Source organism: Crotalus tigris, unplaced genomic scaffold (genome assembly GCF_016545835.1).
Source record: "Crotalus tigris isolate CLP2741 ecotype Arizona unplaced genomic scaffold, ASM1654583v1 scf7180000018202.2534663867:1097284, whole genome shotgun sequence".
Taxonomy (NCBI): domain Eukaryota; kingdom Metazoa; phylum Chordata; class Lepidosauria; order Squamata; family Viperidae; genus Crotalus; species Crotalus tigris.
In genome coordinates, this window is record NW_024096880.1 from 297534 (window position 1) to 324250 (window position 26717).

At 37.3% G+C, this 26717-nt stretch overlaps 1 protein-coding gene across 1 annotated transcript in view; it reads left to right on the forward strand.

Moving 5' to 3' along the window:
* The first annotated feature begins 5248 nt into the window (after window positions 1-5248).
* The window catches only part of LOC120310478 (protein SSUH2 homolog), a 50541-nt gene continuing 29072 nt past the window's right edge, over window positions 5249-26717 (forward strand). Inside the window, exons 1-6 of the mRNA XM_039348914.1 lie at window positions 5249-5441; window positions 14870-14968; window positions 17134-17215; window positions 20053-20182; window positions 20523-20583; window positions 26166-26290. Of these exons, the coding sequence (XP_039204848.1) occupies window positions 5405-5441; window positions 14870-14968; window positions 17134-17215; window positions 20053-20182; window positions 20523-20583; window positions 26166-26290 (534 nt within the window). The 5' untranslated portion in view covers window positions 5249-5404. The remainder of the gene's footprint in view (window positions 5442-14869; window positions 14969-17133; window positions 17216-20052; window positions 20183-20522; window positions 20584-26165; window positions 26291-26717) is intronic.

The window sequence follows — 26717 nt, forward strand, 5'->3', positions numbered from 1 at the left end:
ATTCCACCATATTTTGATCCAAAATGCTTTTATCTCTCTGCATGACCACCAAATATGATAATAGGAAGCATCCTTATAACCACATCTCCAACATTTGGGTTGCACGTCAGGGTACATAAGAGACATTTTTTGTGGATCAAGGTGCCATCTATAAAACATTTTATAAAAATTCTCCCTAAGGTTCTGTGCTTGTGTAAATTTGACATTTCTCACCCAAATGGTTTCCCAAATGTCCAATGAGACTGGGACACCAAAATTCTGCGCCCATCTAATCATACAATCTTTAATTAATTCCGTTTCTGAGTCCATTTCAACTAATACCCCATAAATTCTCTTGATATGGGTTTGTCTTTGATCCTTGACTTGCTTAATAAGATTTCCATCTTCTCTAAGAAAACCCAATTTACAATCCACCTTCCATTTATCTACTAGTTGCCTATATTGAAACCAAGAATAAATAATATTTTCTTGCGCTAAATCTTCCCGTAATCTTAACTGCCAGTTTTGCCCATCCCATCTAAGTAACTGACTATAAGACACCATGTCCATTTTTACTCCTCTTTTTATTCCTTCTATGCATGCCAAGGTATAGCCCATAATGGAACTTTAAAATCACTTTTATAATATTTTCTCCAAATCCTAAGTAAAGAAATTCTTAAAATATGAGATTTAAAGACCCAGTCCATTTTTTTATTAAATATTAAATAGGCATGCCACCCATAAAGTAAATCCCATCCCTCTAAATGAAGTATCTCAGGATTTGTCAAATTTACCCAATCACTGATTAGTGTTAAGACCACCGCATCGTAATATAATTTCAAATTTGGTACCTTAAGTCCACCCCTCTCACGGAAGTCTTGCATAATTTTAAACTTAACCCTTGGCTTTTTCCCTGCCCAAATAAATTTATTAAGACCCTTCTGCCACTCACTTAAATTAATCTCATTTTTCAAAATCGGTAACATTTGAAACAAAAAAAGAAACTTGGGTAGAATATTCATTTTTATCACTGCAATTCTTCCCATGAGGGATAATTGCAACTTCTCCCAATTCTTCAAGTCCTTCTGTACCCTGACCCACAACCTTTCATAATTATTTTTAAATAATTTTACATTAGAAACAGACAACATCACCCCCAAATATTTTACCTTATTAACAATCTCAAAACCCGTCAAGTTAGCCAAAATCTGCTTCTCCTGACTAGACATATTTTTAGGTAAGATTTTAGTCTTATTTACATTAATCTTGAAACCCGAAACCAAACCATAATGATGAATCAACTGTAATAAGTTTACTGCAGAATAATCAGGTTGCGACAAAGTAACAACCAAGTCATCCGCAAAAGCTCTCAACTTATATTCTTTTTTGTTAACTTCTATTCCTTTAATTTCCTGAGACTCTCGAATTTTGATCAATAATATTTCCAGTGTTAAAACAAACAACAATGGCGATAAAGGACACCCCTGTCTAGTACCTTTCTCTATTGTAAAAACCTCCGACAAACCTCCATTAACAATAAGTTGTGCCATTTGTTTTTGATATATTACCGTAAGAGCTTGTAATATCTTTTCGCCAAAATTCATTTCTTCCATTACTCTTAGCATAAAATGCCAATTCAATTGATCAAATGCTTTTTCAGCATCTAAAAATATGAGCCCTGCAGGAACTTGGTTGTTCTTGTCTAAATATTCTAATAGATTAATAATTTGTCTAACATTATTTTTCATATACCTTCCTGTTATAAACCCTGATTGATCTTTATGCACAAGATGATGCGCCAATTTACTGATTCTTATGATAAAAATCTTATTTCTTAATTTTTTCCAGATGAAACTAGTCTTCTAAAAGAAAAAAGAATCCCAATCCATAATTAGATTTACATAGATTTCCTTTTGACTTTTCTCCTCTTCTCTCTCTGTAATTAATTTCTGTTTTCTCCTATATCTGTTTTTCTTTTGCATAAAATTGATTGTTCTGAAAAAGGAGATTATGATGGATATGCATTGATGCATAATGCAATCACTGAGAGCAACAGTAGCAGTCACAAAATTCTAAGTTAGGATTAAAAATAGCAAATGACACTTTTCCTGAGGAAATTCAGATGTACAGACTGGATGATGGACATATTTTCCCCATCTTTACAATGGCAAGCATAGTATAACTGCAATACAATCAGGAATGTTTATATGGCAGACACACTACTCATATCACTCAGAAGTGATTGTTACAACAGAACAATTCACTTCTTTTCAGCTCCCCAAATGAAGAGTTATCTGCTTTTTGATCTGCATTGGGAGAAATTCTCCTAGGACCTGTACTTTTAAGTTAAGCTAGTGAAGTAGATTGCAATGAAATTCAGTGTAGTGTTTTGTGTCTCATAAAATTTGCTACCGAACAGCAGGGTGATGGTGCTAGTGGCTTAAAAAAGAATCAGCTACTTAATGGAAAATAAAACTATCCATGAGTAGTAGCTTTGAGGTTCTACCCCCATTTTCAGAATCTGTATATCCTAAATACCAATAGTTAGGGATAAAAACAGGAGAAAGTGTTTATTCACTACTTTTGGCTGGATGAGGTAGGCATTATAAAGCATGAATTTTCATATTCTTAAGTAATTTTCATATTTTTTCCATGATGTTAAGAGAGCAGCATTACAAATTGCTACAAATTGAATGTATGGATTAAGGAAGAGAAAAATTTAAATTCATGGGTTGATAATGATATTTTCAATAGATAATCAGAGGGTATGAGAATAAGAGAGCTCTGGAAGAAAGAGTCAAGGTTTCCTTATTACTATAGAGTCATTCTATGAGGGAGATGGGTGGTTTCTAAATACAATAAATAAATATATTGAAGACCATGAAGCATGGTACAGAAACCCTAAGAAAGCAGCTAGAGGTATGGAAAGGAGTTTAGAAGGCTAGATCAAAACTATTTATATAGAAGAGGGAGTAATATATTGATAAGGATAGAAGGTTTAAAAAAAAGTGCAGAAAGTCAAGAGTGAAGCCATGATAAATCAACCACTGCTTAAAGAGTTGAAGAGTTTTGAATGTTTAATCAGATAAGCAGAATAACTATTTCAGAACATGACTATAGAAACTCAGGGCATAAAAAGAATGATTAATAGAAAGTTTCTTAGTTGTAGTGAGATTTTTCACTCATTAGTGAGTTGTGGTGGTAGATTAAGAAGAATTCAGGAAGGTGGAAATGCCATTAGATAGGATCATAAGTGAACCTGGAGAATAAATAGTTGAGATGGCATGAGTAAATAACATGTGTCAGAAACTGAAAGCAAAAGAAAATTGAAACTACCTGGAGAGGGAAAATGGGACAAAGGTAGTTACCCTATGATAAGATGGGTGGCCAATAAAGTTTACAAATAACTAAATGAAGATGAAGATATTTTTTTGGCTGGGGTAATATTGCATGTTTGAACACATTAAAGAAGAATTAGGAGACATTAAGAGAGCTATGAATTTGCTGGAGCCCTCGTGATGGGGAGAAAGGGCAAGGAAGGAACCAATCAAAGGATATAAATTGATAGTTCAGATGTGAAGTAGTTGGGAGAAAAAGTAAAGAGAAGAAGTAAAAAGAAGAGTGAGAAAGTGAGTGAGCAGAGGGAAAGTTGACCTTAGCAAAGTATTTATGTATCAGTATCAAAGATAAAGAATAGGTGCTGAAGCTTTCTTAAGACTACATAAATCAAAATGATATAATCCTGCTATTTAATCTTGTAGATCAGCAAACTCTTATGATGCAAAACGATACACATTTAATGACATTATCACAAATCTACAATTATATTCTTGCCTGTGTCTGGTGCAAATAGATAGTGACATTTGCATGATAATGTCTTTACACATCTTTTATAATCTGCTGTCCTTTGCTCCTGCTGTTCCCTATCGGGTAGAAAACATGGATTTATATCAGGTCAATGCTCTTGCTTACTTTTAGACCTAGATGAGCAACTGATGTACTGAATGATGCAAAGAGCCAATGTTGAAGACTTAAAAGTCGAACTTATCAAGACTTGAAGAGAATCCATTGTTGGTGGTTAAGTGAAGGATTGGAAAGCAAACAAAAATATAAGAAGAGAAAAAAGAAGACAGTGTTTCAAAGGAAATCAGAAGATCAATAATCTGGAAATCACAGAAGGAGCAGAAGGCAAAACATAGGATGGATGGACATGTGTGATGTAGAAGGAGACACAAGAGATTTCACTACAGACACATCAACAAAAGTAAAAAAAGAAGTCAAGGTCAAGACATTGCCCAAGGCTCTTCATGTGCCGGTCTGGTGTGGAGAAGACAATATCTAACAACACCTTTCACTTCTCCTTTCAAACAAACCTATCTTTTGATGATGGCAAAATAAAAGGAACAGTCAGAAGTTCAATAGAGAGAGAAGTTTTTTTCTTATTGGCAGCTGATACAAATGAGATTGTTGCTTTCTCCCCGTGAATTGAGGCGCTAATCAGAAGTGAAAAATCTCCAGGGAGCCGAAGGCTGAGCAGCTGAAGAACAAAGTGATAGCTAGAGAGGAAGGAGAACAGCAGCCCAGCCAAGCTTGCCTGCAGCTGCAGTGACAAACATAGTAAAAGAAAAGATTGAGTCTAGTATATTAGTGAGAGATGTCACCAAAGAGATCTAGGCAGTAAGTTGAGAAGTTGTCATGTCATCTACTAAAGAGACCCCAACAGAATAAACCTTGCAGGAATGGTCTACAGAAGCTTTAAAAAATTATGTGGGAATAGATTTTAGAGACTGTGAAATTTATCCATATTCTGAATATTTCCATTAAGGTGTAGAATGAAAATTGATTTTCCAATTTCTATGAACTCTGTGCTATCATCATATGTTAGATTGATTGTGTGTGTGTGTGTGTTTGTGGTTTGTAAAGGCAGTCTATTCTTCCCTGGTGAGTGCTCTCTTGATACATTGCAGTTTTATTCCCATAATACCTAAATAAATAGGAATTAGGAGTTTTTAAACCCAAGAACTAGAGAGCATCAAACAGATAATTCTACCTTGAATGAAATGCAAGTTTGGGGAGCATCGTTTTTTGCTTATGCAACAGTGATTTTTTCCCCTAAAAGTTTTCTGTAAATGAATAGAAGTAAAACACAGAGATTAAAGTCAACGTCATGTGTAGAGGATGACAGGATGTCTTTCCAAGTAGTGATCAGTACAACTCTTACTGGCATCGCATAGCTGAGACTTCATTTCCGTAGTTACCAATGATTAATCACCAGCTTCCAAATTGTTCTTTTAGCTGGGAGTGGTTGTGAGAGCTGGCCTGGAATTTTGAACTGCTGCTAACACAGAATTTTTAGTAAACAATACAAGTCCAAACAGTTACAGTGGGACTTTGCCTTGCGTGTGTTCCTTGTACTCTCTGCATCATGAGAATGGATCAAGAGCACAATGCAGAAAAAGACAGTAAGTAAACAAGACAGGAGTATCTCAGAAAACAGAATTTGCTATACTGTTTTGACCAATGACTTACAACTTGTATTTTAGAGTGATGATTTAGCCCTGAGCTACAGTACGTACTTTGTGATTCACTTTTAGACTGTTGTGGAAATTTGGCTCACACTGAAGCATGGCTCTCAGAAACTGAAGGACGGATCATAATATTTGCTGAAAGTCCTGTGCAAAATTCCCTTAGACTCTTTTGATTTTCATTTGTAATTTGAGATCATTCTTAGTTTGCATTTTTTGCTGGTCTTAGTGATCGGAAAGTTTAGTGACCATTTATTATCCAACTCATAAGGATAATATGCTGGGTTATAAAAAGCTGGTTATGCAGCTCTGAGCTATTTGAAGGCATTGAATTCATAAGCATTTTGTAGAAAACAGTCAAGTTATTATTTGTAAGCACATTCAAAGATGGACAATTTAATTTTGAGCACAGGTAATACATTTATCTGGCTCAGAGATTTTTCCTCCTAAATATTTGCATATCAAATCTTGTTGCCAGTAAATGAATACTTCATTTTTTAAAAACAAAATTAAGATGTCAAGTTGATATTAATCTCTATCCCACCAGGAACCAACATATTCAACTTTAACCATAGTGAGAATTGAATTGAAGCCATTTTCTTTATATACATTAACTGAGATTTTGTTTGGAACAAAAGCAATTTTTGTGGCATCAAAAGTTGTACAAATTCTTCAGTCTGCTCAATTTACAACTGACTAGAGAAATCAAGTAGTGCACCTTAGACTACTTAAACATCTCTATCCACAGAAAAGATCATACATTGCAGCAAATCATAATTATTGGAGGCACTCATCTGCTTTCATTTTGGTTTATATTCCTTGACTGTTACAATGGTAAAGACTCCTCTTCATAAAGCCTGAAAAAATTGGAAATGTAATTGATCCTATCCAACTGTATTGAATTGTTGAACCCTGTTATTTATTCTTTACTTATACAATCTGAGATCTTCAAACTTTAGGGGGCCAGTGAGTATCTTGGAATTTTGAAAATATATTTTGTGCATTCCCATAAAATGGCTGCTGTGAGAGGGTTCCCCATTCATTAAAAGAATTCAGTGACAGATATGACTACGCATCATTTTTCAAAAGGCAACCTGGTAAAGTTGAAATTTGCCCAAGTACAAAGCAGGGTGATCTACAGTTAAACCCTACTGGTTTTAGTTCCAATGCCTATTTTGAAAGCTGCAATAATACAGCTAGTTTCTATGGGTTTCTTCAAGAATTAGTGGCTTACAACTTATCAACATTGACCAATTGCTCCTTCACCAGAATGGACAGGCAAAAGTTTTTGGAGAGCAGAAACTGACAATATCACCCACTTTAATTTCCAACTTACCTTTAATGTGACCTCAGGACATGCTTTTCTGCTCCATTTCCATAGTATACTTTTTCCTGCAGTTTTCACATGCAAATTAACTTGATTTACAAATGAAGTAACTTCCCAATGTACAGTATAAGGTGTTTTTTTTTTCAGATGTGGATTCTTTAACTCCAATAGGCAACTTTACTTAGGTCCATTTCTCCTTGTTTAAGAGATGTTTATTTTTGTTTTTAAATAGCTGTACAAAAGAACTGTTTGTTCCTGCCTGAATTTTCTTCTTCCCACAAAGAAGTTGGAATTAATAGCTCACAAACCAAAGTGCACTTATTTGATCTCTGTGGTATCAATAATCTGCACAGAAATTGGCTTATGTTGATGCATACCAACTTGAGGTTCTGCTTAAAGTGCCAGATCACTTGCACAGATTTCTCCAGCTTTCCAGCAGTTGCAATAGATGGGAATCTGGAAATTGTAGTAGTTCAACATATTTACAGGGTATTTGGCAAATGAAACCTGGGAAGGTGCCTTTCTTTCCCTATATGTCAGACTCAAAAAACCAAGAAAGACATTCAGAGTCTCAGCTGTTTCCTTTATTGTTCTTCACGTATAGACAAAAATCTTGACAGACTGAAGCAATTACTCACATTATTAAAGATATACTCTGATAACTTCTAAGAAGGAGCTATCTTGACCTTCTTTCTCCCAACCAAACTATCTAAATGTCACAGTCTCTTATTCCTCTGCAATGCAGCCCCCCTCCTGGGAATCCAGACTGTATTCCACCATACTATGTGCATCAATTTGCTACATACCACCAAGAAAGCAACAAGAGATTATCATGTAGGGAATGTTTCCAGTAGCATGTAGGACAACCCTGCTCAACATGTGCCACATCACTTCAACTATAGCAAGCAATATATGTCATGTGATTTGGATGAGGCCCCAATGGAGCAAACTAAATTTTTTATCAGGATGTGGATTAGTGGTCACACATTTTTCAAACATAAATTTAGTCCCCAAATAGTTAGCATTCTCAGAACCTTTTTAAAGAACAAATCATGTAGCCATAGACAACTATAACTAGCCGCAAAGACCACAAAATGGAGCAACGTTTGTTATGATGCAAGTATCTGAGAAGCAGTATTTGTGGCACAGTGGCCTTGAGGTGAAGACCCTCACCTCCCACTAAGAAGGCTGAAAGTTCAATCCTAGACAGCAAAAAATATTTCTCTATCAGGGTGCAAAGAGATAATATCTGGTGTGAACTCCTTGTAGGCACCACCAAGGGCATCTGACTAGTAAATGCTCAGCACCACTCAGTCTCCTCAACCCCATCCTGAAGCAAGGGATTACAGGGTTGTAAAAAGAAAAAAAAATGTGAGAAGTGGTATTTGTATTGTGACGTACCAAAGCATATAGCATCTCCTTATATATCCCCAGTGCTGCAATACTTATATGAGTAGCCATGATTTAATATAAAGATGCTATAGATATCTCGATATCTCCAGTTTCAATGGTGGCTGATATTTGAGCAGAAAAGGATGAATTGAAGATTTTGTTTAAACCATTCTTTTTATTCAGCAATTAATATACATGCTAGTTCAAAGTGGCTATAAACTAGTCATTATAAAATCTCTTTAGACTGATTTAAAACTTCAGTTTGATTTTTGTACATGCCATAGATAAGGTTAATTAAAAAGGGAAGAGTCTGTGTATGTGACTCAAGCCATTCCAAAAATAATTTCTCTAATAAAGAACAAAGTTATAAATAGTTCTGTTTGGAGAGTATGCTTTCAGACCTGTTACTATAGCAATCCAGCTGGGAAAATACAATACTATGTTGAAATTCAGCCAGAGAATATTCATGTGTTCTCATGTTTATTTCTATAATTTATAAAGTTGCAGCTTTGACTACTCTCATTTGAAACTAATAGACTACTTCTGGTAATTTGGGGAGAAATGAATAGAAACAATAAAGATTTTTGGAGTCACTATAATTATAGAATTAATTCATTTAGATATTCATCTGTATAGCAAAATAATCATTGTGAAAAATTAGCTGTTCTTTGTGATTAGGAGTAACATGTCAAAATGACAACCTAGAACAAAGGATAAATTTCCTGACAGAACAGTTCACCGGTGGAATGACTTGCCTCCAGAAGTTGTGGGTACTCCAACACTGGAGGTTTTTAAGAAGAGATTGGACAAACATTTGTCTGAAATGGTATAGGGTTTTCTGCTTGAGCTGGGGGTTGGACTAGAAGATCTCCAAGGTCCCTTCCAACTTTGTTATTCTGTCAAAATAGCCTAGGTATTGAAAGAAAGAATGGGTCTCCAGATTTTTTTTAGAGCAGTGAAATTTGTGAGTATTCCCACAAAGTGCCTCATGTAGGAGAACATCTCCATTTATAAAAGGACTGCTGTGGGAGTGTGGTTAGTTGTAGATGGTCATTTTCCAGAGAGAAACTATTGAGACCAAACAAAAATAATTTGTGGATAAATCTAAGAGCAAAGCAGAAGTGACATCTCCCATTGAAAAACACACCTGTCCCAACATTCAGGAAAAAAGAATAATGTGGTTCAACAGTATTCTTGTAAATAAAGGTGATGCTGTAAGCTACAGCAGGCTAGTATAATGGTTATTTTCTTAAAATATCTTAAATAAATTACATAAGAAGCCCGAAGAAGCACAAAAAAAGTACCAAGTACAAACTATCTATGGGCATACTAGGTGCAGCAACTTGTGGAAGTCAAAATGAAAATCTCAATTTATGAAATAACTCTTATTTTAATTAACATTTAATTAAACATAAACCTCACATGATACATTTTAATTTTTCCATAACTTATGATGCACATTGTTTCCAGATATGCCTGCATATTGCTTATATAACTAATAAAATCCCATCATTCCTCATGGTATAATGATCTGCAACTCATTCATTTTATTTTACAGATATATAATAACACTTATTCTTACACAAACTGTACAACATGTCGCATATTACCCATATTTTATATTTTAATGAATTCAGTGCAATGTAAATGCAAGTCAGTATATTGGTAGGATAATAAAAAATTCTTATGAATTTAGTGGCTAAATTTCCAGTTCCCACAGCAATTCCTACCTATATTGCAGAAATATACAGCATTTTTTTTTTGTGTGTGTGTGTTCTGGTACAGGTAATCCTCAATTTACAATTGCAGTTTGGGGAATTTCCATCATAAGTTAAGGGCAGTTAGAAGTTAAGGCATCATCAATTGTATGATAATTATTATCATGATCATTAAGCAAATCACTGTAGTCTTTAAGTAAAAAAATTAATTAAGCGAATCATATGTTGAGAAAATCCAGTTTCCCCAATGAATTTCTTTTTGCCAGAATCAGAACAAAAGGTCACACATTGCGACCACATGATTGCAGGATACCACAACCACTCATAAATGTGAGTCAATTGCCAGGTGCCCAAATTGTGATACCTTGACACAATAGTGATAAGTGTGTACAGGTCATAAACACTTTTTCCAAGGCTATTGTAACTTTGAACTGTTATTAAATAAATGGTTGTAAGATGAGGACTATGTATACCCAGTAGTGGGATTCAGCTGGTTCACATTGGTTTGTTGAGTTCAGTGAACTGGTTATGATAAATCTGTGTTTTCCGGAACATGTCTGGTTTTCATTCAACTTCCTTCCAGGTGGGCAAAAACAAAAAACCCTCCCCAAAAGTCGAAGAGAGAAGCGACAGAAACCAAATGGAGATGCGGTGCCTTCGATCACATCAGCGGCCTGCCCGCCTCTTCCCTTTCACTCTCCTTCTGAGCTGGCTTGCCATGCTATGGAGGATGGGCATTACCTGTTCCCCCTCTGCCTTTTTGGAGCCAGGGGGGAGTGATGGTGAAAGGCTCTGCCACTGCTGCGCAACGGCCTTGTCTGCTACTGGAGGGGATTTCTTCAGGCCCCGCCACCTCCCTCTGCCACCCAGGAAGGAAGGAAGGAAGGAAGGAAGGAAGGAAGGAAGGAAGGAAGGAAGGAAGGAAGGAAGGAAGGACGCTTTGTATGGAAGGACGCTATGGTAAGCTCCGGGAATACTATGCCAGCTGGACCTGGGCGAGGAAGTCCTGGCTCAGATCCACTTCTCAAGGGCTTTGCAGAACCATTGGGGAAGGGAAGCCTGGCCTTCCTCGCCCAGCCCCAGCTGGCATAGTTTTCCCAGAGCTTACCGTAACGTCTTTCTATATGAAGTGTCCTTCCTTTCTTTCCTTCTGCCGGGAAGGAAGCGGCAGAAAATGAAGCTGCCATTTCCAGATGAAGAAGGGAGATGCGGGCCAATGCAGGGAAGAAAGAAAGTGTGGACCAGAGATCACTGCACTGAGGAAGGAAGGAAAGAAGGAAAGAAGAAAGAAGGAAAGAAGGCTCAAGAACACCCGAGGAGACACTCCCTTTCTTCCTTTCCCAGCTGGGACAAATTTTATTAATAAAATTTATATGCCGCCCAATCCCTAGGGACTCAGGGCGGCGTACAAAATTAAAACAATAAATATAACAATAAAACAGTAAAATAAGTGCATTCATACAGCATGTCCCAATCGTATCCCAGCCCCCCTGGGGACATCAACCCCAGGCCGGCCGGAACAGGAGAGTTTTAATGGCTTTCTTAAAGGCCGGCAAGGTGGGAGTAGTTCAAATCTCGGGGGGAAGTTGATTCCATCAGGTCGGAGCCACCACAGAAAAGGCCCTTCCCCGAGGGCCCGCCAGCCGACATTGTCTGGCCGATGGGACCTGAAGGAGGCCCAATCTGTGGGATCTCACCGGTCTCTGGGAACTATACGGCAGTATGCGGTCCTTCCTCAGGCAGTTTACTCCACCCCCCCTTACTTTTAGTGTTTGGGGAAACCTGTGCCTATCTGTGTTCTTCTAAGTTGTTCTTCAGGCAGAGAACCAGTTGTTAAATTATTTGAATCCCACCACTGTGTATATCTGACATTGAATTGAACAAGATAATGAATTGAACAGGAAATACTAACTGGGGAAATTCAGCGAGTTGAAATCCATATATCATAAAATTGCTGAGGCTGACAAACACTCCTCTAGAACAAGAGAGCTAACTTGCAGGCCTATTTTCATTTGAACTCCAGGATATAAAACCATTACTTAGATCAATTAACTGCAGCACCCCTTGAATCTAACACTGGGATAAGCAGCAGGCAAGGAATGAAAGCTACATCTGAGTTAACCAAGATCTTGGAAGTGCAGTTGTTAAGCAGCTGGAGCAGAGTTGGAGCTATTTGCTAATCCTGCTGCAACTTTTGGGAGGGAAGGTAGGGACAAAATGATAACAGGCTACCTTTCCTGTAAACATCCAGTATTTCAAGCACATTGTCTGCAGTTCCAGCAACATACATAAGCTATGTCAGCACACTATTTTTTTTCTTCCTGCCAAATCCCCAAGCTACTATTACACTTTTGCTATTTAAAAAAAAAAATCTGCTTGTTGTTGAAGGAAAAAAAAAAACTGCTCAGGGGAGAAATAAAAATATGTCCATCTGTTAGCAAAAAAAAAAAAAAAAAAAAGTTGCAATTTTGTCTTGCAAGACTGCTGGGTTTGGTCATTTATTGAATGAGCCTAGCCGGAGGAAGAAAAGGCAGGTACACTGATTTAAGGATCCATAAATTTGCCTCGTTCTATAATGTTCACCTGGAGGAACATTGTCCATGGGGTCGCGATGGGTCGGACACGACTTCGCAATTAACAACAACAAATAATGTTCACACCACAGAAGCAATTTCTACCTTTTCAAGGCAAACGCTTCACCCTGCTTTCATTTATTTCATCTGCTATGTAGGCAGCCAGATGTTATTCTGTAGAGTACATACCCTCTGCTAGAAGCTGAACTCATGGATCTTTGCACTTTAGATAAGTATTTGCAGTCAATTCATTCAGAATAACATTAGGCGATCAACATCCAGTGGTGAGATTCAGCTGGTTTGCACCACTTGGGCAGAACCGGTAGCTAATTTTTTGTTGCCCAGGCCCAGAATGGATTTCAGGAAGCAGCATCCATACAGAGAACTGGTTGTTCGCATATTTGAATCCCACCACTGTCAACATCTAATGAGTTTCCAATGAGAAGAAACCAGTCTTATATTGGTTCCATCAATATAACTCATATAGGAGATAAACTTGGTTTGAATTATGAAATTTTATCCCGCTGTGAGGGAAGAGGTAGAAATTAAATAAAATCTACGCAGGTAGACTCCACCTAGAGACTGTCTTGTTTAGAAACTATATGAAGGAACAACAGGTAAAAAAATTAGTTTTGCAACAAACTACAAGTTCATAGTTTCTTGTATTTTTAAACATTCAGGCTTATTCAGTCAAAGTTTGTGACCAACCATCCATCTGGGTCAGAACTTTGGACCCAGTTCTGATTCTTTTTTCCCCCCAGAAAAGTCCATCATGATTTTTTTAAGGAAAGAAATGAACCAATATGAACCTCAAGAGTACAATCGATGTAAGGAATTTAGTGTGAAAAGAATTCACAATAATAAAAGTTACTGCATATTTGCTTGTCTCATGGAACAACAACAACAAAATCTTTTGCCTATATATTCAATTTAATTGAGGCAACCTTCATATGAAGTCTTCTGCAGTTTGTTTATTTCTTCTATTCTTTTTCATGAGAAGAAAATAGAAATTGTTTTTTTTTTTGCTTTTAGCAGAAAATTCTGTTCAATCAAAGTGATGAATGATGGCATCAAATAACTATTTTCCTTTTAGAAATGTACTTTGTTAGCAGAAGGCATTTCCTGTAACATCCATGGATATATATTGTTTCTTGTATAGATCTTTAAAAGGATACAAAATACTCTACTATAGTACTTAAGAAGAAACACATTTTTCATTGGTTGAGGGGGAAAAACCAATAATTCATCAAAAGCTTCATTTCTTGTAACTCTCATTTATTTGTAGAATAGTATTATAGATTGCTAAAAATCTGTCTGACTAAATGTTGACTGACATGCTTTTCTTTCCACATATGAACTGGATAATTTTACGTTTACCTTAGAATATGAAGAGGCTTCAAAAGCAAAATGAATGCATCATGTCATCGGGACAATCCTTCCTGACTTTTAGTAGATCATTTCTGACATTCTATCTGGTACTGTAAACTCTGTCTCTGTCTCTGCTCTGTCTCTGTCTATGTCTATGTCTCTGTCTATGTCTCTCCCTCCTTCCTTCCCTCCTTCCCTCCCTCCCTCTCTCTCTCTCTTTATCTATCTATCTATCTATCTATCTATCTATCTATCTATCTATCTATCTATCTATCTATCTATCTATCTTCTAAAAAAAAACTTCCAGTGTTGGAGCATTTACTGCTTCTGGAGGCAGGATGTTCCACTGATTAATTGTTCTCACTGTCAGGAAGTCTCTCCTTAGCTCTAGGTTGCCTCTCTCCTTGATTAGTTTCTCAGTTGCTTCTTGTCCTGCCCTCAGGTGCTTTGGAAAATAGCTTAATTCCCTCTTCTTTATGGCAGCCCCTGAGATATTGGAATACTGCTATCATGTCCCCCCTTGTCCTTCTCTTTGTTAAATTAGACATCTAGTTAAACTAGACATCTATCTATCTATCATCTATCCATCTACAAAAATAATTAAACACAATGTTAAAAAGTAATGAGAAGGCAAAGGGAGGGCTTTCAGGGCAATAACCAGCCCCACGGTTGCATGTTCCTCTGTGCTCTCTAAGCAAGACTGCAGAGCCATGTCATTCACACCTTTCCTGAAGGCCAGGAGAGTGGGCGCCTTCCTCATTTCACATGGTGTAGGCAAAGGCAGAGAAGATCTCTTCCTGGACCCCGCTAGTTGCAATCCTTTAATTGATGGAGTCTGCAACATATCTTCCCTGCCTGACTGAGTGGGATGAACAGATTTGAATGGGCTGAAGACAGATCCGTAAGTAGCTTTGCCCCATATTCTATATGTTATGCACAAAAATAAGATGGCTGTTTTATATCATTCACTGTTTACATTTAAAATAGCTACCCTGGAACTGGAATCAGAGCCTGAAAGTCCTTCATTGCCACTTATGGATCTGTTTACCCCAATTGGTCTCGATACATGGACTTTTCGTGATCATGGTATGTATACATAACCCATTGAGCTATATTGATGGTTGCATTTGTATAACTACAGGAGCACAAGTTTTTTATCAGGGCAGTGTTTCTTATCTTCTTGTATTTTAATATATGCATTTTTTTAAAAAAAAAATTTCTACATATTAGACAATGAACTTTTGTCTGTGCAGAGATACCCTAGTACAGGGGTAGTCAACCTTGGCTCTTTTATGACTCCTGGACTTCAACTCCCAGAATTCCTGAGCCAGCACAGCTGGCTCAGGAATTCTGGCAGTTGAAGTCCACGAGTCATAAAAGAGCCAAGGTTGATTACCCCTGCCCTAGTAGTTCAATCTTGACATAAAAGGATTCCTCTCAGTAGATTGCCTTCTGTCTTAGAAAGAAGTTCAGGTAGTATCTTCAAAGAACCTTTCCTTGAATTCCAAATTAGAAACATTCAAGTTCTCAAAACATCCTTGTTGAAACATAAGATTTGGGGAATTTAAAAGTGATCTTTCAGCACTAATATGAGCCAGATCTAGTCCTTTCAAGCTCCTGATCTGCACTGCAGAATTATTATTTTGTCCTATATATGGACAAAGAATTAGTGGAGCCCTTGGTGTTCTTTGAACATTTTATTACCCAACTAAATAATAACATCAGGACTAGAAAGTGTGGGGTTTTCTCTCTTTTATATGGAATAACTTGCCCTGGAGCAGGTATGATTTTTTTTTTAAAAAGTCAATTTCTTCTGAATTTAACCCATAGATGGCACAACCCTATTTAAGGCTGAAAGATATTTATAGAAAATATAAAACAGTAACAGGAGACTAAATCATAATATTCTTAATGCAGTCTTTGTTCATAAATTGGAATTCCTGGCTTTAAAAACATAGCAAATGAGTGTTCTTTCAAATATCAACTGGATTGATCAAAGCAATACTATAACTTGGGGAAAAATGTTGTGCTCAGTGAATCATGTGCAAATCATGCTCTATGAAATGCTGGAGAATAAAATCTTGGAATTATAATGATGTATTGTAGACTATTTTGCTTGTGACCATGTTAGGATTTTAGTGGAAATCTGTCAAAAAAAAAAAGAAAGTCAATACTGTCTGTCTTAAGTACAGCTAATATATTTGTTTATAACATGACATCACTGGAATGTAATAGAAATTGATGGATTAAAGAAAGACTAGTGAATCACAAATCATATTTTTAGGTCCCTGTGATCTGAAGGAGTGCTGTGCACCAGAAATTAATAGAATTGAAATAGAATAATAAACTGGTAAATGTGCTTTAAATAATAACCAAAACTTTTTACTTGAGGCATCACCATCAATCTTGTAAAGTATAAAAAAAAAATATCTTTGCTCAGTTTCACATTAAAACAATACCTATATCTTTTTGTGTAGATTTATTTTTTGTAGTTTGGTTAGGACTAAAAGCAAAATATAGAAATAACATAAAGTACAGTATTATCTTATCCATATGCTGCCCTATCCCATGATAAAGTATTCTAATTAATTCTCATAAAGAATACTAACATTATTTTTAGTATGCATCAACTTATGTGTTGCTATTAGTAAAAAAAAGGAAAAAATATACTACTGAAAAATACAACTGTTCTCATGTGACTTTTAAGATGAATAGCATAGAGCTATGATAGCTCAGCTATCTACCATATAAATCTTTCTCAGGCATGTAGTTGGCAAATGCCATATAACAGAATATATAACAAAGTTATGTTGAAGGCCCAGACTCAGACTGCAAACACTCTCCTGCTGCTGATGTTTTATGAGTTTAATTTGGTTTCAATGCTTTTACATATATTTTGCTTTTTTTAAATTTGCATTTCGCTTACTGTTTTCTGTTGCTATTTTAATTGTGCGATTCTCCCAGAGTCACATATATGAGATGTGTAGCTAGGCAAATGGAACAAACAAACGAATGAATAAATAGATAATAAATATGATTCAGAGAATAAATAGACACATTCACAGCAGCAGCTGATGAGAACACCTCAAACATCATAAATCATCTTTAGAGGCACCACACGAGCACAGAAAGGGGGTCTGATTGAACATGCCATCAGTGCTATGAGTGATTTTCTCTAGTTTTCATGTTGTACCCATCACTGTATGTATTTATTCATCATTATTCATTCTTCCTTGAACCTTTCCACCTAGGCAGGAAAAAGTTATTTCCACCTCCGGAGATGATGCAAAAGCTTAGTGAACAGAAGAGCAACCCTGTGTTGCTGGAGTGTAGGTAAGTCATTTTTTATTGCTTTTTCTTTTTGAAAATGTCCTCGCTCTGGTCCTAGTAGTTTGCTGAATTGCTTCCTTGCTCAATTTAGCAAAAGCTAAATCAAACCTGCAAATTCAATGAGTTGTCATCTCCAAGCAAGACAATAGAAGACTGGACCAAGTTAAAAGACTTGGCCTTATAGGAGTCTAGCAAGTACTACTTGCAATTCATTTCAACATAATGTCAACTCTGCAACAAACCTGGCTACAGCCATCTTGGTTGTTCTAGGTTGCCACATGAAAGGGAGGGGCTGTGGAGTGTCTTTGCTAGTCAAAACAAAACACTGTCCCGTGGGAACCAAGGTAATTCCTTTCTCCCAGGGTAGAGGGTTAGGCATTTTGTTAGAAAGCCCGCCAAATCATTCTGTTGGGGAACGTACTGTCAACTCTCAAATGAATTTGGCTGAAGCCATTTTCCCTTCATTTTCGGTTGCCACAGAATTGGGAGGGGGAATGAGTATTGTTTAGTTTAGACAAAACAATAAATTGTCCTGTGGGAACCAAGGTCATTGCTGATTGCATTTTGGCAGGCTAAAGCTTCCATTAGAAAACATATGCAAGTAGTTAATTGGGGAATGTGATTTATAACATATTATTGGGATGGAAAGTTCAACTTTGTAACATTGTAATCTTTGGGGGGAACTTCAGTCTTGGTTTCACTTTTGATCATGCCAATACTATGTAGCCAAATAAATGTTTCTTTAAGGAAACTTTTTTGCCTTGGAGCTGTCTTTTACTCATCTCATCTATTGGAACCATGACACATAGCTGATTTCATAGCAATGGGAAGTTTTACTTTGTAATAGTGAAACCCTTTGGAGGGAATTTCAGACTTGGTTTCACTTTTGACCATGCCAATACTTTGTAACCAATAAACATATTGTGAGAGAAAGCTCAAGCCTTGGAATTCTGATTTGTTGGTATTCATCTATCACAATGGTGGCGAACCTATGGCACACATGCCAGAGACCGCACTCAGAGCCCTCTCTCTGGGCACACGTGCCATGCCCCAGAGAAGGCAACTGCCCCTCTTCAACCAGCTGCCTGCTAACTCGCTGAGGTCCCACGTGGTCGGATGCATCCCGGCATGGCTGGTTTCCCTCCCCCCATCCTGTCCCTCCTGGCCTTGCATACTCTCCTTTTCCCGGGCACGACCCACTGCATCACCTCCTTAGCTGTTGGCCAGCCATCCAGCTGAGAGGTGGCTTCTTTGAACTGCTGGTGGCAGGCTGCGGAGCTCCAGAGTTCACCAGTCAAGGGGCTGGCAGGCTATGGCTGCTGATGGACACCATTGGCCCCCATGTGCTTGCTGGCATCTGTGTGTGTGGGCCAATGGTGTCAGGCAGCAGCTGCCCCAGCTCTTGCCTTGCCCCATGGCAATGGCACCCCCACCCAGCCTCGCCTCACCCCTCAGGACAAGCCTACTGTCTACTGCCCCATCTGCCAGAGACCACCTGGATCTCCCCCAACCCTGCCCACCCCTCCACAGGTGTCCCTTCCCACGAGCAACATTGAGGTTACCACACCTACCTTGGTCATACCCACCCAATCTGTCATGACCACCACACCCACGCCCACCCAGTGGGCCACACCCACCTGGCACCCAGCAATAAATAAATGGGTTTTGGGTTGCAGTTTTGACACTCGGTCTCTAAAAGGTTCACCATCACTGATCTATCACAATCATGACTCATAATTTTCTTCCCTATGCTACCCAGGCACCAGAGTGTAGAAAATAATAACGATTCAAAGAACACAGAGAATTATTTGTCCTTTCCACCTATATTATATGTACAGGTAATCCTTGACTTACAACAGTTTGTTTAGTGACCATTCGAAGTTACAACAACATTGAAAAAAGGAACTTATGACCATTTTTCACATTTAAAACCATTGTAGCATCCGTACGGTCATGTGATCAAAATGCGGATGCCTGGCACCTGACTCACATTTATGATTGTTGGCAGTGTCCCAGGGTCATGTGATCACCTTTTGTGACCTTCTGACAAGCCAAGTCAATGGGGAAACCAGGTTCACTTAACAGTCATGTTATTAATTTAACAATTGCCGTGTTTCACTTAACCAATGTGGCAAGAAAAGTCATAAAATGGGGCAAAACTCACTTTACAATTGTCTCACTTAGCAACATAAATGACCACTCAATTGTGGTCATAAGTGCAGGACTACCTGTACTGAAATCAAATGGATATATTCAGAATTAGAAATTCTGGGATGCAATGTTTTCACAAAGAAGTCTTCAGTAGGGCAGCCTGTTATGTCTTGGGCTGTGATTGACACAGCAGGTGCAGGAAGCTGCAGAGAGACCCGGGCAGACCACGTGGCTGCCCGGGCCAGAAGGCTGTCTTCAGCCTATTGCGCATGCGCAAGGCAGGAAAGATATGTTGCATTGATTGGTTGATGCTGTTCCCTGTAAAGGGGTATAAAAGGGATCCGCACCGTTTTGTGTTGTTCTGTTGAAGATTGAATAAAAAAGCAACTGTTGTTACTCCTGTCTCATCTCAATGCCTTACCAATGCTCAGAACAGAACACAGCCAATTCTGAACCGGTGTGTCAAAAACATGTTATTCCTGAAGTATGGTGTTTGGCACTTATTAATGAAACATGGCCCAAAACACTAGCCAACGTGGTTCTTCATAGACAATCATTATTTTCTGCCATTGGAGTTGCAAGGCTTAAGTCACCAGCTTCAATTTAGTCTGTTTTACTGGAGATGCCACAGACCGGATGCATATATGCTTTAGAATTGAATGTGTGCTTTCTGTCTTGTTAATTCTCAGGTTCCCTAGAATGACAGATGACATGGCCAGAAGTGCACTGCTCAGTTTTGTCAATTCCAAATGTTGCTATGGCAACAGAGCTGCAGGCGAGCTCTTCATTCAGGAATTGAAGCCACAGACCTTCCACAGAGTGAGTGTTTTGGGATAGGTTACCAGGGAGTGAACAAAGCCAGGTGGGGAAAATCAATAGCCTTGCACAAGTGAGACTTCTGCAACTGTTAGAAACTAGAAAAATGTGATGTTTGTTTAGAAGTTGGACTAACTCCTGAAGCCCTATAGGAGCAAACAAAATGTTTTAATGGCCTCAGTAACATTTTTTTCAAAACCATGTTGGTGATGGTAGACAGGGTGATCCAGAAGTGAGTTAAAATGATGTCTCAAAAGATCCAAAATAGAAAAATATTTTTTTTTCTCAGACTAAGGTTTCTAGAATTAATTAACATTTGATGACAAGTTGTGTTTCTCCACAGTATCGATTGGAAACCTTTAATGAAACAAGAGCATGTGAATGGACATTTGAGCCTTATGCCAGTAAGTAAACATTTAAAGAGATACATTTACTTCCAACCAAATCTTTATAAAGAGTTTTTGGCAGAAAAGGGTCCAGTCATTAAATGCATTAAATGCATCCTGCGCATACCACAAATGAACTTAGGACTCCCAGTTTCCAAATACATACATGTGTGGAATTTTGCATCAAATTTGTCCAAATATGGTATTTGATACAAACCCTGAAAATCCCAGTTTTATTTTAAGAAATAATTTATCACGAACACCTATGAGAGACAATATTCAAGGAGGTAGTTTTCAGTGGCATAGAATTAGGAGAATGCATTGGTAAAACAAAAAAGAAATCTCTAAATTTCCCATTAATAAATACCAAACATTGATATTCCAAGAAGGTTATGACCAAGTACTTGCTCAGTGATAAGTCAATAAATGATAGGATCATTGTTTATTAGAAATAGTGGATGTCCAGGAAGTGTTAGTAAATAATAAGTATATGCACTTACTAGAGACATAGTGATAGAAGACATTGAAATGAAAAATATATATCAAGATTTGATAAATACAGCATTTTGAAAGAACAAAATACTGTTAATGGAGTGATTGGAATGTGTAAGTGGAAAAAATGGAGAAAGCTGATGTTAAAAGAAGTTTTGGATTGGCTAAATGCAATAATGCAGGAGATATGTGAAAAACAATGAGATATAGGTGCATATTGACCTCATCATGTGATTTTGTAAAGGAAGATTGAGAAACAGGACTCCTGGTAAGAAGATCAATTGAATAGTTGGACACTTTTGAAACTGGCAGTGCTCATTAATAACAGTTAGAGGAGCTGTCTCTCTGAATTCTGCACGTGTGTTGGCAAATGAAGTGTTGGTTAGATTAGACCAGGGGTCTTCAAACTTGGCCCTTTTATGACTTGTGGACTTCAACTCCCAGAATTCCTCAGCCAGGCATGCCCGGCTGAGGAATTCTGGGAGTTGAAGTCCACAAGTCATAAAAGAGCCAAGTTTGAAGACCCTTGGATTAGACGTTAGTCACAACTCACTCTTTTCATCTGGCCAGAAAAATAGAAGAGCAGTATGTCTTCCTTGAACAATAATCTTTGTAGAGATGTGAGGGAGCATTTTTATCTCAGAATTTTAATCAATCAAGGTTAATGCTCCATCACATTTCCCCTGTGTAGCAATCACTTCTTTTTATTTTTAATTTAATCCAAAAGAGCAATAGACAGAGCCAAAGTTACAGTACCTCTATAACCTTAAGAGAGGAGATATTGCCAGTTTTAGTAGTTAAAATGGCCTGTTTTGAGTTCAAGGACACTTGACTTTCAAGTTCTTCTTTGTCCACTAGGTGACTTTGGGTTGGTCACCTTCTCTTAGCTCAACTCACTTTCTCATATAGATATGCTTATTACAAATAAAATAAACCAAGAGCTTCATACCCTCTGCCTTGAGTTCTCAGAGGAAAGATGACATAATTGAATGTATGTATGTTTCTTGTTCACTTACATACTACACAAGTCCAGTCACAAGGTAGGGAGATAGCAGAACAGCTAGCCAAATGTTTAAAAATGCATCTAAATATTAAAAAGAATAAATTGTTTACATACTATTAACAGTTAATATTTAACATAGTATAAACAATTTGTTCCAGTGTATTATAGAAGCACAGACCTGAAAGCAATCCTAGAGGTCATTTATTCCGGTTCCCTACAAGTGCAGGGTCCGCTAGAGCTTTTCTGACCAATGACCTTCCTCCCTCTGGTTGAAGATCCCTAGCAAAAGCAAAGTTATATGTTAAGCGGCAGCACTTTTGTGCTCCTTCAAATGTTAAAAATTGTCCTTGGACACTTTGCATCTTGAATCAACAGAAAAAAGTCCTTAGCTACTTTAAGGGAGGAAAAACAGGGCCTTTCTATCAACTTGCTCCTGGCATAATACAATAGAACCCTGAAAGACTTAGACTTGAACTAATAATTTTGTTAAGGTCAAGTGGACTAGCTTTTGCAGAAGAGTAAAAGCCTCCTGCTAAAGTAATTGGCATAATCTATGGTGAAAAGAGATGAAGGTTGCCAAGGGGAGGACTGTGATCTAAACATCTGAATTACCTCAATCAATCAATCAATGAATCATCAATCAAAGAAATAAAATTCTTGTATGCATTACAAGGGTTTCTAATTAACTTTAAGTGGTTAAAAATTAACTTTCCTTCAGGATAAGAAATTCTTGCAATATCTGAAATAATAAAAACTTTGAGAATGACAGTCTTGGAAAGAGTGACCTCACATAATGATATTCTCCCCCCAAAAAAACCCCCTAAGATAAGATAAGGTAAGGTAAGGTAAGGTAAGGTAAGGTAAGGTAAGGTAAGGAAAGGAAAGGAAAGGTAGGATAGAATGATAAGATAAGGTAAGGTAAGGCAAAGCAAGGTAAGAAGCTAAACTAAGCTAAGCTAAGCTAAACTAAGCTAAACTAAGTTAAGCTAAGCTAAGCTAAGATGATAAGAGCCGAGGTGGCGCAGCAGTTAGAGTGCAGTACTGCAGGCCACTTTAGCTGACTGTGTTCAGCAGGTCAGCGGTTCAAATCTCACCGGCTCAAGGTTGACTCAGCCTTCCATCCTTCCGGGGTAGGTAAAATGAGGACCCAGATTGTTGGGGGCAATGTAAATATATATATACATTGCTTACTGGTATACACCGCTTAGAGAGTGCTTGCACTTAAAGCGGTATATAAGTCTCATAAATAAATAAATAAATAAATAAGCTAAACTAAGATGATAAGCTAAGCAAAGCTAAGCTAAACTAAGCTAAGATTTATTGTCATTTTTTACTGTGGTCACACTGGCACACATTAAAAATGAAATTCTGTTGCTTGCTCTCAAAAGTGTACACATTTCATTCTCTGCTCCTCTTAACCTTTCCCTCCCAAATGAGTTAAATGCAGAAATGCAGTTGCTTTTTCTGCATTTCTGAAAGGTGAACTAGAAACACATATTTAAATAATTTTAAATTATTTTAAATAATTTTAAATATCATTAAAATAAGGAGGAAAAAATCAACTGAAAATAAACATACACATACACACTTTGGAGCATTAAAACATAGTTTACAGTTATTTGTTCATTAGTCAAATTTCTATAGTTATGCATTTATGGATGTAACTGTATGAAGAAATCAAAGACATTAAAGTTTTCCATTCAGTAGTTCTATGCATGAAAAAGTAGATTTAAAAAATGAGATTATGTATTTATCATAATCTTTTAGAAAGTCTAAGGTAAAAATAGGTAAAAATGGAGTGGAAAAACTAAATAAAATCATTCTTAAGGGAAGAGTCGGTTTGGTCTAGAGCAGGGGTGTCAAACTGCTGGCCCGTGGGCCGTTTGCATCATGCAGAGGCCACACCCATATCAGCTCCGGCAATGCAAAAAAAGTTGTGATACATCACAACACGTCACATGACACGGCGAGTTTGATCCCTGTAGTCTAGAGGTTAAGGCACCAGGTTAAAAACCAGGAGTCTGTGAAGTCTGTCAAGTTCCTCTTTAGCCATTAAAAATGACTGGGTGACGATGGGCCAGTCATTCTCTCTCAGCCCAGCTCACCTTATAGGCTTGTTGTTTGTAGGAAAATAGGAGGAGGAAGATGTGTTTGTTGGACATGTTTGTCACCTTAAGTTGTTTATAAAAAATGATAAGGGCGGGATATAAATAAATAAAAATAAAAAGAGTACTTCAAAACTCTTTATTACTGTGTTCCCCCCTCCATTTTTTCAGCCAAGTACAATTTCCCTCTGTAAAATGCCATTGATCCAGTGGTGGGATTCAGCCAGTTGGCACCACTTCAGCAGAACCAGTAGCTAATTTTTTGTTGCCCAGGCCCAGAATGGACTTCTGAAAGCGGCATCCACACAGAGAACCGGTTGTTCACATATTTAAATCCCACCACTGCATTGATCAAATAAAATATTGCAGTATTTTCCAGTCATAGACTCAGGAGCTAACAGCAAAAAAATATGGACTCTGTTTCTTTTGTTTCACTGATTTATAAGTTTGGGGAAACATGGATATCATACCTATAGGAAGATTAATTACTAAAGTTTGTTAAATATTTTTTCCTAATTTTCTTAAAACCTTTAATCCAAAAGAATTTCTGTAAGGGCTAGGGGAGACTGCAATATGTATCAGTTTGCCTGTAACTCCTGCTATACACCAAGAAAATTCTTGATCAATACAATGTAATTTTGTACAGTACAGTACAATGCCATCTATGAATTATTTCTACAGCCAATTCCAGATGGATGTGGAGAGAATTTTATGCCATGAAGACTTTCAAGCTGATTCATCAAATTTAGATTATAAATTCTCTTCCAATTTTTTTAAAAAAAGACTTTCAAGAAAACCTGTCAATATCTGATATAAAGAATGGTACAATATTGGACTGGTTCCCTTGATTCTAAACAAAGTAGGAATATACCATTTGTGAAATATTTTTAATGGTTGTAGTTGATGTCATGCAATAAGCCTTAACTTGTCATCTTTGACTCCAGTTGGAACTTGTGATGAATTCTTTGTAAAATATATTCAGCAGAGACAAGTTTTCCATCTCTAATCAATCTCTGGTCCTACCTGTTATCTGAAATCTTGTTCTGTCTCTCAGATGTATATCAGCAATACAGCACAGAAATGAGGGGATTTATCCACCTTTTTGTTTCTGCCTTTATTTCTCTCTTTCTTCATCTCTTCTGTGGCTGATGGCAAGAGCCTGGCAAGTAACTTGAAAGTTGGAGAAGGAGAAAAGCAATATAAAGGATAGCTGGCACAAATCATTTTGCTGCCTGATACAGAGCAACAAATGAACTTTCTCTCTTTCCTCAACCAGTCAACATGTGTTGTGCTCAAAGACAGGGAAATTCCAAGCAACCTTTTCTGTCCATCGCTAACAATAAATATACATTCAGTCTTTGAGTTTAATGGACCCATTATTATTTTTTTAGTGTCTTCAAGTCAGTGTTGACTGCTGCTGATTGACTGAACAAATCCCTGCAATTTTTTTGCAAGACATCAGAAGTCATTGCCTCCTTTTTAGGGCTGAGAGAAAGTGACTGGCCCAGGTTACCAGATAGTTTTGTGCCCAAAGCAGGACTAGAACTCACAATCTCCCAGTTTCTAACATGATGCCTTAGCTGCTACAGCCAGAATGGCTGTCTCTTAGTCCCACATCCAGGATGAAATAATAATAATAATAATAATAATAATAATAATAATAACAACAACAACAACAACAACAAAAAGTTGGAAGGGACCTTGGAGGTCATCTAGTCCAACCCCCTGCTCAGGGGCAAGCCTGCTGAATAGATTCCACCATTTTGTTGCAGGTCCCAAATCTATACTCTCAAGACAATAAAATAATGTAATAATGTAGTAAAATAAATGCAATACTAAGGATCAGCCACGATAGATATAAAAAATTGATAGGAATGTCTGATGAGGATAAATATAATTCAAAGATGCACTTTTAAAATGTTAGTTTCATTGACGATAATGGATTAAAAAATACTGAATCCTTTGTTGGATTGTAGCATATATTTGTTTTATTTTATCAGATGCTATGGTAGATGGTCCACAAAACGGTGTATCTCCTCGACCTTGGGATATTAAAGTCCAAGTTCCACAGATGTTTCAGGAAGACACAAAAAAGTTTCGTGTTCCCCATTCTTCTTTAGTCAAGGTAATTTTACCAAAACAAACAACAAACAAAACAAAATACCCCACCATTTGTTAAAACCATATTTTGATTAATGCCACTTTCTCACTTAACAACAGAAATGTTAGGCTCAGTTGTGATCATAAGCCGAGGACTACCTGTATATATACCACTTCTGCCGAACATAAAAACCCCTTAAACTTTTAACATTTTACTCATTGCCACCTTTCATGTATTATCAATCAGAATTCTGCCAAATATCTTCTTAGGAAAGCTTAACAAACTAATTGGGCGATACTGTTTATATTCACTCTTGCTACCTTTCTTTTTACATAGGGATACAAAATTGGCATTCCAACAATTATCAAGCACAGAACAGTTTTACCGTAAACAATAAATGTCAGCTCCATTCAATAAGAAAAACCACAGGCATATTTTAACATTTCTCCAA